General features: G+C 42.8%; 1 protein-coding gene across 1 annotated transcript in view; it reads left to right on the plus strand.

The window, feature by feature from the left end:
• Nucleotides 1-1,362: 1,362 nt before the first annotated feature.
• The window catches only part of LOC115022901 (potassium/sodium hyperpolarization-activated cyclic nucleotide-gated channel 2-like), a 31,384-nt gene continuing 18,833 nt past the window's right edge, over nt 1,363-13,913 (plus strand). Inside the window, 4 exon segments of the mRNA XM_029454011.1 lie at nt 1,363-1,560; nt 1,562-2,556; nt 4,893-5,316; nt 9,808-9,969. Coding sequence (XP_029309871.1) covers nt 1,363-1,560; nt 1,562-2,556; nt 4,893-5,316; nt 9,808-9,969 — 1,779 coding nt within the window.

Raw genomic sequence — 13,913 nt, forward strand, 5'->3', positions numbered from 1 at the left:
GTGTAAGTGACCAAAATTAGACTCAACCAAAACTAGAACAAAGAAAATAGGCTAACTATTTAATCTCTTCTCAAGTGACAAAGCACTCGATTATCATGGCCCATATCCCAAATGTGTTGGGGGTAATGCTGAGCAGATCTGTAGCTTTGGCCATTAGCACAAACATACATTCTTATATACTAGTGTAATTCCTCCCGACAGAGAATGCAAATAGAAATGTAATTACTGCATTATACATATGGAACAAGCCAATTTTATGCTCACACCATGCAGTTTAAACCAGAGCACTAAACCTTCATCTGACTGCTGCAGCATCCTTCTGTCAGTGTGTGCACTACATGAATACCTGTGCTGTACTTGTTGACCTTTGTTACAGGTAGTATCTGCACGGATTATGCAGAAGCTGACATGAATAACGAATTGATTATTCCTCAATGCTTCGCATACTCACACGTTTATAGAAAATAGGGACCAAAAAGACAGTACCACTACAGTACACATTGTTGTTGCTTGAATCGTGTGCTTTCAATGCACAAAAAAAGATTTGGATTCTTGTCATGTGTGTCTCTGAACTAACAGGATCAGTCTACAGGGGGCAGAAATCAAAAAAGTGTGAGAAGTGGAAGGTACAGTATGTTCCCTCGGGGGCATTAAACCCACCCACAAGCACCACAAGGATCAGGCACCTTTGAGGCGACATGTCGGACAATAACTTACCATTGTGTAAAAACGAATAAAATAAAAAAGACCTACACTTTACAGACTACTTGTTCCTGTTTCTCTTCCTTCAAAATGTGTCATTTCATTTCGTTGTGTCAGTCACATAGCATCGAAAATGTGTCCTCCATCCCCTGTGCCCCCCTTATGTGGCCGCTAGGGCACGCTAAACACCAATTATAAGTAACATCAGTTCAGGGAGGTTGTCATTGAAAGCACCTTCTAAAACATATGACATCATTTGAGTTTTCATTAACACGTGGAAATTAAATACTGGTGATGTTAGTATGTAGGCCTACTGTGTTTGACAACATATTAAGCATCTATATCTGTGTGGTTATTTGGAAAGAGCTACTAAATCAAGCTTTAGGTCATCATGACTGAGAGGCCGGAATTAGCATTAGGATAAGCTAATTTCATTTAATGATATTTGACACGCAGTCAAAGGGTTCAGTTAGTTTGATGCTTGAGCATCTTTGACACAATGACTAGTGAAAGTAAAAGCGCAGTAGTTTGCAAAGAAGTCACGTCCACCCCTCCCTCTGTCCCTTTCTCCTTTCTCACTCCCTCTCTCTACGTATTCTCTCCATCTCCCCTCTATCTCTGATTGGTTTTCTCCAAAGATAATTGGAGGCACATTTTGATATGCTCAATGTCATGGACCGGAATGAGGTTTCACCGGCGTCTGCTGCCACCATGAAAAAGAAGGCGGTGAGTGGCAATGGATGTAGCCACATCAGCGCACCAAAGGCTGCTGCGTCCAAATGCACGAGAAGTAACAGCACCCAGAACTGCCTGGACTCCGGTTCTCCCGGTGCACCGAGCGGTAAGCAGCCCGGTGCAGGCCAACAACGTCGTGATGGACGAGACGGAGGACGGAGAAGAGGAGTCCAAGTTTCAGCATCCGCGATTGCGCCGAGCCGGGGGGAGCGGCAGCGGCGGAGGTGGAGGAGGAGGAGGCGGCAGTATCAGGATGAAGAACTTTACGCCAGGAGGGGGAGCCGCGTCCTCGGGTTCCAGGAGAAATTCAAACAAGGAGCCCTGCCATACGCACACAGAGGACGCTCCTGCTGCTCCACGGCCCACTGCTGCCTCCAGAGCTACCGAGACCCAGACACCCTTTCCAGGCGATGCTGCCCAGCGCAGCGAGACCAGCAGAGCATCTGGGGCGGAGGCGTCGGCTTCAACGGTCGTGGTAGAGTTTTTAAACGCGACAGCGGGTGATGGTTGCAGAAGCGTCGCTCCAATTTCCAGCATGAAATGCAACAAAAACGGAGAATGCAGGAGGGACTCGGGTACCGGGAGCCTGCGCTCAATCATCTCCAAGCAGGAGAAGCAGACAGGAGGGTCGGGGAGGGCCGAGGACGGAGGGAGCGCCAAGCGAGGAGCCCGTAACTCGACCACCGCCAGCATGGACGGCTCAATTACACCAGGCGGTTCCCTGACCGGGGGGCACGGAGGAGAGAGCACAAACCCTGGCACTACCCCCGTGTCTAGCGGTTTCCCCGAGAAAAGGGACTCAAAGGTGTCCTTCTCTAACGCGCCAAGCCGGAAAGCCTCGTCCTCGCTGCACGGCCCGACTCAGACTCAGAACCAGCAGCCCAGGAACTCTGTCACTTTCCAGAAGCCGGAGGATGGACCGCCAATTGTGCCCGCAGAGGATGCTGAGCCTGAGGGCAGCCAAGCAAACTTCATGCAGCGGCAGTTTAGTAGTATGCTGCAGCCTGGAGTTAACAAATTCTCCTTACGCATGTATGGTAGTCAAAAAGCAGTGGAGAGAGAACAGGAGAGGGTAAAATCAGCTGGAAATTGGATTATCCACCCTTACAGCGATTTCAGGTAAGAGCTGGGGCTGCCATTGGTTGCACGTTGAAAGTCATGAGGGGCCGTATGGGTACTCATTGTCACCTACAACTTACTTTATAGTGAATCTCCACTGTGCCTCCATGGGAGAAAACATGCATGGGTATTGTACAAGGCTGCTGAAATTCCATTTCATCCCTTAAGATTTGAATCAATGCATCAACCTGCTTCCATTAATCCCCAAACAACCTGTTGCCAGGCAAATGGACTTGAGCAAAGAGTGTCCTCTCAAGGTTGTAAACAAATCCTATTCCAGTCTGCATGTACAGTAGCATGTCTGAGATGCTCAACAAGCCCGGCCTGCTAACACATCTCGACCTTTCGTCAAAGCACGCTCACATTTAACAAAGAGGACAGCGCTAATTCGGGCTAATTTAAAATGCTATTATTTTTTTCAAAGATGTTGTTAATAATCGTTGTAGTATAATGAGCAATGCTCTGCGACAAGAGCCGTGCTGACAGGATGTAGGCTATGTGTGCGTGTGTGTGCGTGTGTCTGCGTGTGTGTGTGTGTGTGTGTGTGTGTGTGTGTGTGTGTGTGTGTGTGTGCGATGCACTCAGTAATGGAATGTCACCTTGAGCCAAGTGTGCGAAAACCTCAAGCATGCTTACTGGAGACATACCCGCATGTACGATTCCGGATCCTGCATTTTAATGAGTGATGCGCTCGGTTTATCATGGCTCAAAAACCGATAACCCAGCTGGACACCCAGCAGCTATATTGTCATACAAATATTTAGAGAAATCTACGAGCCAAGAAGGCTCTTCGTGACTCGGCTTGATAAATGAGCATATAGGCTTTTCCCCCCGCTAAATTGAATTAAGTTCTGAAAATCAGTAGGTTTTCATCTCGGCTGCGGTGCTTGATTTCAGCACCACAAGGAGCGGACAGCTCCCGTCTAATTTGGAGACGTCTCGCGCCGCCCCCCTCTTCGCAGCGCCATTCATGTTTGGCCTATTTGTATCACATAACGCCGACTCAGTAGACTACTAAAGCATAAACTTCCGACATGACTTTAACAGCAGAGATGTTATTTGACAGGTAGACATTTCTTTAAATGCCTTCTTTACCTTCACGGTGTGAATCTGTAGCTGACCGCTCCGTGATTCTCTTACTGATGAATGAATAGTTAAAGTTGCTTCAAACATTATAATCGGGGCGGTTATTGTAATTGTCGTGAAGTGGAGGAGTCAGAGCTTGTTGCGTAAGTCGCAGTGTAATGACTCAGCGCTGCACCTGCAGAGCTTCCTGTGACGGGCTCAAACATCACTACTCTTACTTTGTCTGTCCCATTTGCCAAACTGCCACATCACCACTGGAAGTAAATGTTCAGACAGTCGCTGTCTTGGTATCCATACTAGACACTGAGCCCTCTTTAACAGCTCAATAAACATATGTTTTCATCAGCTTAATACGTCTTTTCTTAGTTTAAGAGTGACCTAATTTAGTCTGCTACCGAAAATGTCAGAAAATGACTTGTTTGGGATCAGAGAGACCCTGGCTGTGAAACAGGGTTAAACATAATATCTATGATTGGTATTTAGAGTACCTTTCATGCAGCTTCTTGGATCGTATTGGAGTTTTACAATAGTTTGTTCATACAAGGTCTAATTCACCCCACATATAAGTAACGATGGAGGACAATATGCCCATACATCATTGAAAACATGGAATATTTCAATGTTTCATTGTCATTTGTGTATTTTGTCACCTTCATCAAGTGTGCAAGCTCAGTCTGTGGAAAAGAGAAAAATGATCCTTCAATACTACATATTGAGTTTTGATAAGGTCAGAAGAAATGACAAAGAAAGACACACTAAATTGTAAAACATTTTGCAGCTATAGTTCCCAGTAATTGTTTTCACACATACACTAGTGGGCCAAGTGTAAGTCAGGCCAACGTCAACACAACAGAAAAGATAAGAAAGGAGGTTGAAAGTTGAGTTCACTTAAACCTTCAAAAATGCAGCCAGTCACAGAAAACCTGCCACAGTACAGAAATAAACAGTAACATAATCAGATTATAAAAATATAGAATGCATGGAGAAATAGCTTATAACAAATTATTATAATATGTGAAGCTTGGAAAAAGTAAATTCCGCATCTTATTATTCTCAGCATGTTCAGGCAGGCAAAGTGAAGCTCTTGCACTTCATTTACACTTTTCCATCTTGAGTTAGGAAGTCTCTTGTGCCTATCGGCTTTCCACAGCAACTCCCTTTTCTTATCTGATTCTATTTTTGTCTTTTTCTCTCCCCCCATCCCCCCTCCTTTACTCTACACACACGACACAACTACACACACCTGCTAGGTTCTACTGGGATTTCACAATGCTGCTGTTTATGGTGGGCAACTTGATCATCATACCCGTGGGCATCACCTTCTTCAAGGACGAGACCACGACGCCCTGGATCATCTTCAACGTGGTGTCCGACACCTTCTTCCTCATGGACCTGGTGCTCAACTTTCGCACTGGAATCATCATTGAGGACAACTCGGACATCATTTTGGACCCTGAAACCATTAAGAAGAAGTACTTAAAAACGTGGTTCATTGTAGATTTTGTCTCCTCCATCCCAGTGGATTACATATTCCTCATAGTGGAGAAAGGGATCGACTCGGAGGTGTACAAGACTGCTCGGGCCCTGCGGATCGTCCGCTTTACCAAGATCCTAAGTCTTCTGAGGCTGTTGAGGCTCTCCAGATTAATACGCTACATTCACCAATGGGAAGAGGTAAGAACATACCTTTCATGACTGTCCCTCAGTAAACATTATGTTAACTCTAATCACACAACTCTGAGCCACAGAGGAAGAAACACCCAATGTAGTCTATGATAAAAGGTCGCTGATTTGCCTCCAATATATTGGCTTGTGATCAAAGCAACAATCTGCCTCTCTGTCTGCTCCAAGCAGCCTGCTCTCCTCCACCTGGAGGCTCCATATTAATGTTTTCACCTGCCACCTAGTGAGAAATGTATAATGTCAGCAGGATGTTTGAGCTTTAACAAACTTTGCATTCTAATTACTGTTATTGTCACACAAGCCCCCCTACCCTTCTGTCTCCCTGTCTGACCTGGTATTCCCACAGGCGGCACCAGGAGGTCTAATAAGCAACCTATTACCAGGGCAAACACAGTTAATCAATTAGGGTGCCAGAGGAAGAGCAGGTGGGGTAGAGGGTGATGATAATATGCAGCACTAAGGGGATGTTGAATGCGATTATGTATGTCAGTAATTGTTCATTTAAAAGGATCGGAGAGGTTAGGTAAGCTGGCATTTCCTCAGAGGCCTGACTAATTCTGGATGTGAAGATGGGTGCTGTTGCTAGGTAGTCCTCACTTCTAGTAGACTGAACTCAACAACCCAGTCCTGCCCTGCCTGGCTACTCAGCTTTTATTTACTCTGTGAGCGATACACTTTGTCAGGTCCCTGTTCCAGCTTCTTCATCGGACTCTTTACTTAAATGAAGGAGAGCATCCTGAGAGACAGAAGGTCGGACAATGTCACAAGATCACTGGACTTTAAGTTTATGCCAGTATTGGCAGCCTTGTGTTGGCATTTTGCAGTGGTGAGCAGTGCAGCGGGGCTCGGCTGCAAACTTGACCTTTGGATAATTGGATTTCTGAAGATATGATGTGATACGCACACATACACACACACACACACACACACACACAGTGGTGCATGATGGGAAGTGATACTTGGCATGCATGGAGAATGAGAGCAGAGATGTGGTGGAGAATGATACATTGACAAACAGGAAATGCCCAATTTATAGGGCCCAGTCTATTTAACGATAAAATTATAATTATTAGAGACAAAATTAATCTCCTCCTGACCTCAATTGGTAATGACTTAACTTCAACTGTTGGAATTTTAAAAACATCTGTAACTCCTGAAATATATCTAGACTGTTTTACTCCAATCAACCTTAACCAACTAACTTCAACAATCTCATCGTCTAAACCATCAACCTGTCTTTTGGACCCGATTCCAACTAAACTGTTTAAAGAAGTTTTACCCTTAATTAACACTTCGTTATTAAATATGATCAACCTGTCTCTATTATCTGGCTACGTACCAAAATCCTTTAAAGTAGCTGTAATAAAACCACTTCTTAAAAAGCCTGGTCTTGATCCAGAGGTTTTAGCCAACTATAGGCCGATATCTAACCTTCCCTTTCTCGCTAAATCCTTGAGAAAGCAGTCGCAAAACAGTTGTGTGACTTTTTACATAATAATAGTTTATTTGAGGTTTTTCAATCTGGATTTGGAGTTCATCATAGCACAGAGACGGCACTGGTGAAAGTTACCAATGACCTTCTATTGGCATCAGACAAAGTACTTGTCTCTGTTCTTGTCTTGTTAGACCTCAGTGCTGCTTTCGACACTGTTGATCATGACATTCTACTACAGAGACTGGAACATTATGTTGGCATAAAAGGAACCACATTAAGCTGGTTCAAGTCCTATTTATCTGAGCGATCTCAATTTGTACTTGTTAACGATAAATCCTCCATGACAGCCAAAGTCAGTCTTGGAGTTCCGCAGGGTTCTGTACTTGGACCGATTCTATTCACCTTATATATGCTTCCTTTGGGCAATATTATAAGGAACCACTCTATAAACTTTCATTGTTATGCGGATGATACCCAATTATATCTATCAATTAAACCAGATGAAACCAATCAATTGGCTAAACTTCAAGCATGCCTTAAGGACATAAAAACTTGGATGTCTAGCAACTTTTTGATGTTAAACACAGACAAAACTGAAGTTATTATACTTGGCCCTAAACGCCTCCGAAACGCATTTTCTAATGACATAGAAGCTCTGGATGGCATTAACTTGGCCTCCAGCACCACTGTAAGGAATCTTGGCGTCATCTTTGATCAAGATCTGTCGTTTAACTCCCACATAAAACAAATCTCAAGGACTGCCTTCTTTCATCTACGTAACATTGCAAAAATAAGACACATCCTGTCTCAAAATGATGCAGAAAAACTAGTCCATGCATTTGTTACTTCAAGGCTGGATTACTGCAACTCATTGTTATCAGGTTGTCCCAAAAAGTCGCTTAAGACTCTTCAGTTGATTCAAAATGCAGCGGCACGTGTATTGACTAGAACAAGGAAACGGGATCATATTACTCCTGTATTAGCTGCTCTGCACTGGCTCCCGGTAAAATACAGAATACAATTCAAAATCCTTCTCCTGACTTACAAATCAATTAATGGTCAGGCTCCAGCATATCTTAAAGATCTCATAGTACCTTATAAACCAACTAGAGCATTACGCTCCCAGACTGCAGGGTTACTTGTGGTTCCTAGAGTCTCTAAGAGTACAATGGGAGCCAGAGCCTTCAGCTATCAAGCTCCTCTCCAGTGGAACCAGCTTCCAGTTTGTGTTCGGAAGGCAGACACACTCTCCACATTTAAGAGTAGGATAAAGACTTTCCTTTTTGATAAAGCTTATAGTTAGGGCTGGCTCAGGTTTGCCCTGGATCAGCCCCTAGTTATGCTGCTATAGGCTTAGACTGCCGGGGGACACCTCCCTGCTCTCTTCCTTCTCTCCCTCTCTCTTCTTCTCCCTCTCTATCTGTATGCATTTATGTAAATGTATGTTACTAACTCACCATCCGGGGTATACCCCGGAGTGTCTGTCTCTCATGTGGCAGGTTGTCCACTGATAAAGTTTACGTCAGGATCATGAATCGTGACAGCGCCTGCTGACCTGGTCCTGCTGGACACCGGGAAGCCTTATTGACATTTTCCTGGATTCATCCAAACTTTCTATTTCTTTTTTTTCCAACACAACATCATTTCTGTCAAATGTTGTATTTGTACTATGTTGTTTATCCTGTACACACGACATCTATTGCACGTCTGTCCGTCCTGGGAGAGGGATCCCTCCTCAGTTGCTCTCCCTGAGGTTTCTTCCATTTTTTCCCCTTTAATTTTGGAGTTTCTTTTAGGAAGTTTTTCCTTGTGCGATGTGAGGGTCTAAGGACAGAGGATGTCGTAACCTGTACAGTCTGTAAAGCACACTGAGACAAATGTATAATTTGTGATATTGGGCTATACAAATAAATTTGATTTGATTTGATTTGATTTGATTTAACATTATCTTTCATAGTTTATTTTGAAAATTCAAGAATCTCAGCCCTAAGCTTCTTTTAGTTCCTGTAACTTTCTTGGAGCTGTCTATGGTGCTGAGCATCTCCATTAGCCAGCACAACACGACGTACAGTCACTCTCATTCATCCTCAGTGAAAATTATATGACAAATTACTCTTATGTTGTCAGTTACTGATTGATAAAAACTGACAGGGAAAACCCTATAAAGGTTAAATTGACATTTAGAAAGATCAGCACATGTGATTCATGCCCAGTCTCATTCCTCATCACTCCCATCACAGAGTATCACTCCTCCCTCAGCTGCACTGAGTGAGAAATGACCCATTTAACAGACATACTTACTATGAAAAGTTTTGTAATTTCTACAGCTTTAGAGATTATTGTGGTATTAAATGCAGCCATTGAGAACTAACAAAGGGTGGTTTCTCGAGGTCAGTCAGGTGATTGGCCTAAGTGACTGTCCAGTGACTCAGAATGATTGATGTGTGAGACGACCTAGACAATCAGTTGTTAAAGATCATGATGGTCCCTGTCCATCACTCGGTGTGTTGAATATGTGTATGTGTACGTGTTGGCATGTCTGTCTGTGTTGTTAGTGTATCAGTGCGCCTGCGGGCTTGCGTGAGTGTTTTGTGTGTGTGACTGGACTCTGTGTGCATGTTTGAGCCTCTGATTGATGTCATGTGTCTCTGTGTAACAAATGCTCCTGCTGTGTTTGATGTGGGAGTGATGGGAAGCTGTCTCCCCTACTCATTAATCAAACTTGGTATAATCCAAAGGAGACTGTGGAGCTTAGTGGGAAGCCATTGACAAAGTTATGAAAGCCATATTCCCTAAATTCATATGCCAAAATCTAACATATTCCCTATCTCCAAAAACACTCTTCTGGTAAAAAGTTAGCTCTTTGTGCTGCTTCGCATTTACAAGAATTGGCTATTTTTTATAATTTCACCATGAAATAGCCACCCGACTAAAGGCTCTTTAACTTTTTGAAGAGTGCCTTGCACATTTCTTCTTTTTTGCTATTCTCTATCTCCACATGTCCCATCCCCCTGTTCAACCTCGCTCCCTGTCTTGTCTCGTTTCAGATCTTCCATATGACTTATGACCTGGCCAGTGCGGTGATGCGGATCTTTAACCTGATTGGTATGATGCTGCTGCTGTGTCACTGGGATGGCTGCCTACAATTCCTGGTTCCCATGCTGCAGGACTTCCCCTCAGACTGCTGGGTGTCCCTCAACAAGATGGAGGTATGTGACAGGGAATCTGTCTGCGCATACCAAGTTGCACATCAGCCGGAATTGGATTTACATCTTTTATTTTGAGTTGATTGGGAAAGAGCTAACAGTGGTCACATAATATTGATGGAAGTTTCTGACCGCCATCAGAAAATATTGGCTGAATGTCAATCAATATTTTGTGACCATGATAAACTGTTTCTGGTCTTTACTTAAACATGAACCCTAGTGCTCTCTGGAGGAAAGTCTCAAATTTGCGTGTGAACTTTTGCACCAGAAAGATGGATTTCTTTCCCTGTCAACTCTTTTTTTGCTCCAAAATTAAATCTGTTGTTAGTTTAGTTTCTGAATATTTGACTGTAAACGTAGTTTTCCTTTACAAGGATGAGCAGTAAAAAAGAGGTTGTGGTGACTGAAGCAAGACTAAGAGTCTGAAGCCACACTAACAGCTCTGTGAGGCTTAGGCACAGCGGTGCTTTGGGCTAAATGCTAACGTCATCATGCTCACAATGATAATGCTAACATGCTGATGTTTATCAGGTATAATGTCTACCCTGTTCCCTATCTTAGTTTGGGGTGTTAGCATGCTAACATTTCCTATTTAGCTCTAAACCTCATTAGTTATTATGGTCCTTGGGTATAAACCAAAACCTTGGACACATTAAATTGTGACCTGACGATGGTGCTACATGAAAGGTCATGGGAACATCAAAGTCAGTACGCCTCATCCTCTCGGGGCCATGAATGTCTGCACACAATTGCATGGCAATCAATGCAAAAGTAGTTAAGATATTCCTTCATTTTATTCAGTCTGAACCAAAGTGGTGAAATGTGGTGGACCCACATTTCATTCCTAGAGCCATGCTGCTGACTAAAATGAAGGTTCCTCTTGGTTAGCGGCGATAGTTAACTACACTGTAAAGTGGATCAATATGATCCACTTTGAAAACAGTGAACTGCATTATTCAGGGAACTATTATTATCCTAAGTAATGTTTTTTGCAATTAAGCTATTACTGATTCAGGAGGAAAAGTCAGCATTTATTTTCAACAAATCAGGAAAATGACGTCAGCCGCCGGTCTGATGCTAATAAAGAAGCTGTGAAAAGCAAAGCAGAGAGATTTAAGCACACCTCTAGATCCCTCTGTGCCTCCTCTTCAGTATGGTGGGGTGATGACAGGAAAGATAAAAGAGGAAAACAGAGGGATGGGGGGATATAGGCCTGGCAGCTGGGCTCTTTGTTGCCATGTCTCTCTCAGAGAGATAAAAGATGGTTGTTTATAGGTCCTGTCTGTGAGCCCAGCCTTTTGCTGAGTGAGGGGAGACCAAACTAACCCAGACATGAGGCACTGGTCCAAATGGGTTTTTAAAAAGATTGGGTCCCGCTCCCCGACACTTTCACGGCCTGACACGACAACTTGTAAATTTCCGATTTGAAGTATTTCCTGGATGGCAGCCGTGGCTCTGGTTTTTTATTGCTGTACAAAACAAATTCCTATTAGAACAAGTTAATGTGGTGAGGACGATGAATGTCCTCTCTTTCATGTCAATCACAGACATACTGCAGTTTTACTGGCACTGTTTTGTAGGGCTGGACAGTGTTGACAAAACCATATATTACTATATTGACTCAGGATCTCAGTATCAATAATGAGGGGATATTTTGGGTTTGATGAAGCGTTGCTCTCATGTGAAATTATCTCAGAAAGAAATATGTACTATGATGACAGAACAGGTCGAGGCATCTGCTATTTATATTACTCAGTTAAAAGTTCCACAAAGAGTCCATTCACATTTCTGCAGTATAATCTCTACGATAATGAAAAATACATTTAAACTTCATGTACCTCCACGTCACAAGAACCAGGATGCAGACATTGAGAGATTTTAGGCAGAGTAGGTGTGTCCACATCCCCTGAGACTCTCAACCATATCCACACCAAGTCATTGATGGTTGCCCTCCACTGAAATAAACCCACACAAACAACTCTAAATGTAACAAAGCAAAGGACATACTGAATTCTTCTATCAATGTATTTTCTTAAAAAGAAAAAGTAATATTATAAGCTAAATAAAACTAAACGGTAAGGCTGAGAGATATGTTGATGTTATTAGAGCTGAAACATTTAGTCGATTAGTTGATCGACAGAAAGTCAATCGTCAACTGTTTTGATAATCGATTAATTGTTTTCGATTAATTGTTTCAGCCATTCCCTAGTTCCTGCTCTCCCTGATCATTTGCTGCTTTTTTCTGTTTGAGCTTATAATATACTTTTCAGTTTGGGACAAAATAAGCAAACTGAAGACCTCATCTTGGGCTCTGAGAAATTGTGCAATTCTTCACAATTATTTTTGACTTTTTGTACTTTAAACAATGAATCAATCAATGGAAAATATAATACATATATACAATTATAATAAATATCAATATTCTGATATGCAGCTATACTTTCAACTATTATTATGGTCTTTTATTTCATGTATGGAGTGTAACAATTACATAAACAGTGCTGACCTATAAAGCACTGCAAGCACAACCTTAACTTCAAGACAATTTGAATATTTCTGCTTTTATAAACTTACATGACTCACAAGAGGACAACCTTGTGCTGTGTTCCAATGGCAGTCGGATTCATCAAAAAAAGAGTTTGAAGTCCAGGATGATGAAGTTCGTTGCCAACAGGCAACTGCTCTCTATCTCTGTGTGCTCAAAGACAGTCGGTCTCCAGAGAGCCGTTACTCTCAAAATAAGGGAACGCTCTGGCATGGTACAGGCTGCCTACAGCCACCTGAGACCACCCCCCTATTGAGTGGCTGACAACTTGTAACATTAGCCATTGTGTTGCAGCCAGGCCATCCATCACGCCTCGCACCCTGCAGTGGCTCTTATGGTGTGGGCCCCGAGGCAGGACCCATGGAGAGTGTTGAGAACACTCTGTAACGCTGGATGACATCCACCAACCAGTAATTGGATTCAGTCAAACTTTTAATACCTCAGGGAGCATAGGTTGATTCTGCAGTGCACCCCAACTACCATCCATTAATTTCATTTAGTTTATATTTAGCATTAGTATTAGCTTTACACAGCCACATAGTTAATCTTAATAGTGGAGTGGTTTGTGAGCATTGCTGCATCAGTGGAAGCGACTGGATAATAATAGTGACAGCAGCGCTAACTGACAGACACAGGGTGTATAGTTTCAACTCTGCAATTACAACTGTGTGTGTATCCATCCCTTACTGTATCCACATCACAGAGACATCTCCTTCTTATTATCCCTCACTGCCATCAGCAGGAGGTGGCTTTTTCAGTACAGTGGTCTTCTCCCTCGGAGAAGATAAGCCGGTAATTACTGAGTCTGGTGTTAAATCACTTTATTTACTCCCCGCATCTAGTTTGACCAAACGGTATTACAGGTCTGCAGCTGGACATTGCAAATTGGATTAGTGACTAGGCCTGTAACAGAATATAAACATGAAAAGTGAAAGCTGCTGTCTAACCTCTGTAATAGGTGGTGTTTGTTTTCTGGGCGAGGAGAGAAAAGGATGCGATTATCTCAGTCCCAGAGGAACTCAGATGTTCTCATTGTGCTGAGGACAAGCAGTGCTACAATATCCTACTCAAGAAGAAGTACAGTTACTGTACTTAACCATTACTTATTGTGTTGGACACTACTCAAGCAGAAGTGCAAATGTTGCTCTTTTAAAGGCAGTTACTGTGTTACATATGGTCACCATAAAATTGGCGTCCTGATTGAGATCATTTCAAAATGAATACAGTCTGACAACCAAGCCCTCTGCAGTTATGAGATACTTAAGAAGACGTTCAAAGCAAACTCAATGGTTCATTTTCCAGACTGTGCCACAACAACAGAACTGGAGGCTTAATAGTTATTATAGCCTTTCCAAATGCAGCTGTATTCATCAAAAATCTTCACAGACTTCACACACATACA

This window comes from Cottoperca gobio, chromosome 17 (genome assembly GCF_900634415.1).
Source record: "Cottoperca gobio chromosome 17, fCotGob3.1, whole genome shotgun sequence".
Classification (NCBI taxonomy): Eukaryota; Metazoa; Chordata; class Actinopteri; order Perciformes; family Bovichtidae; genus Cottoperca; species Cottoperca gobio.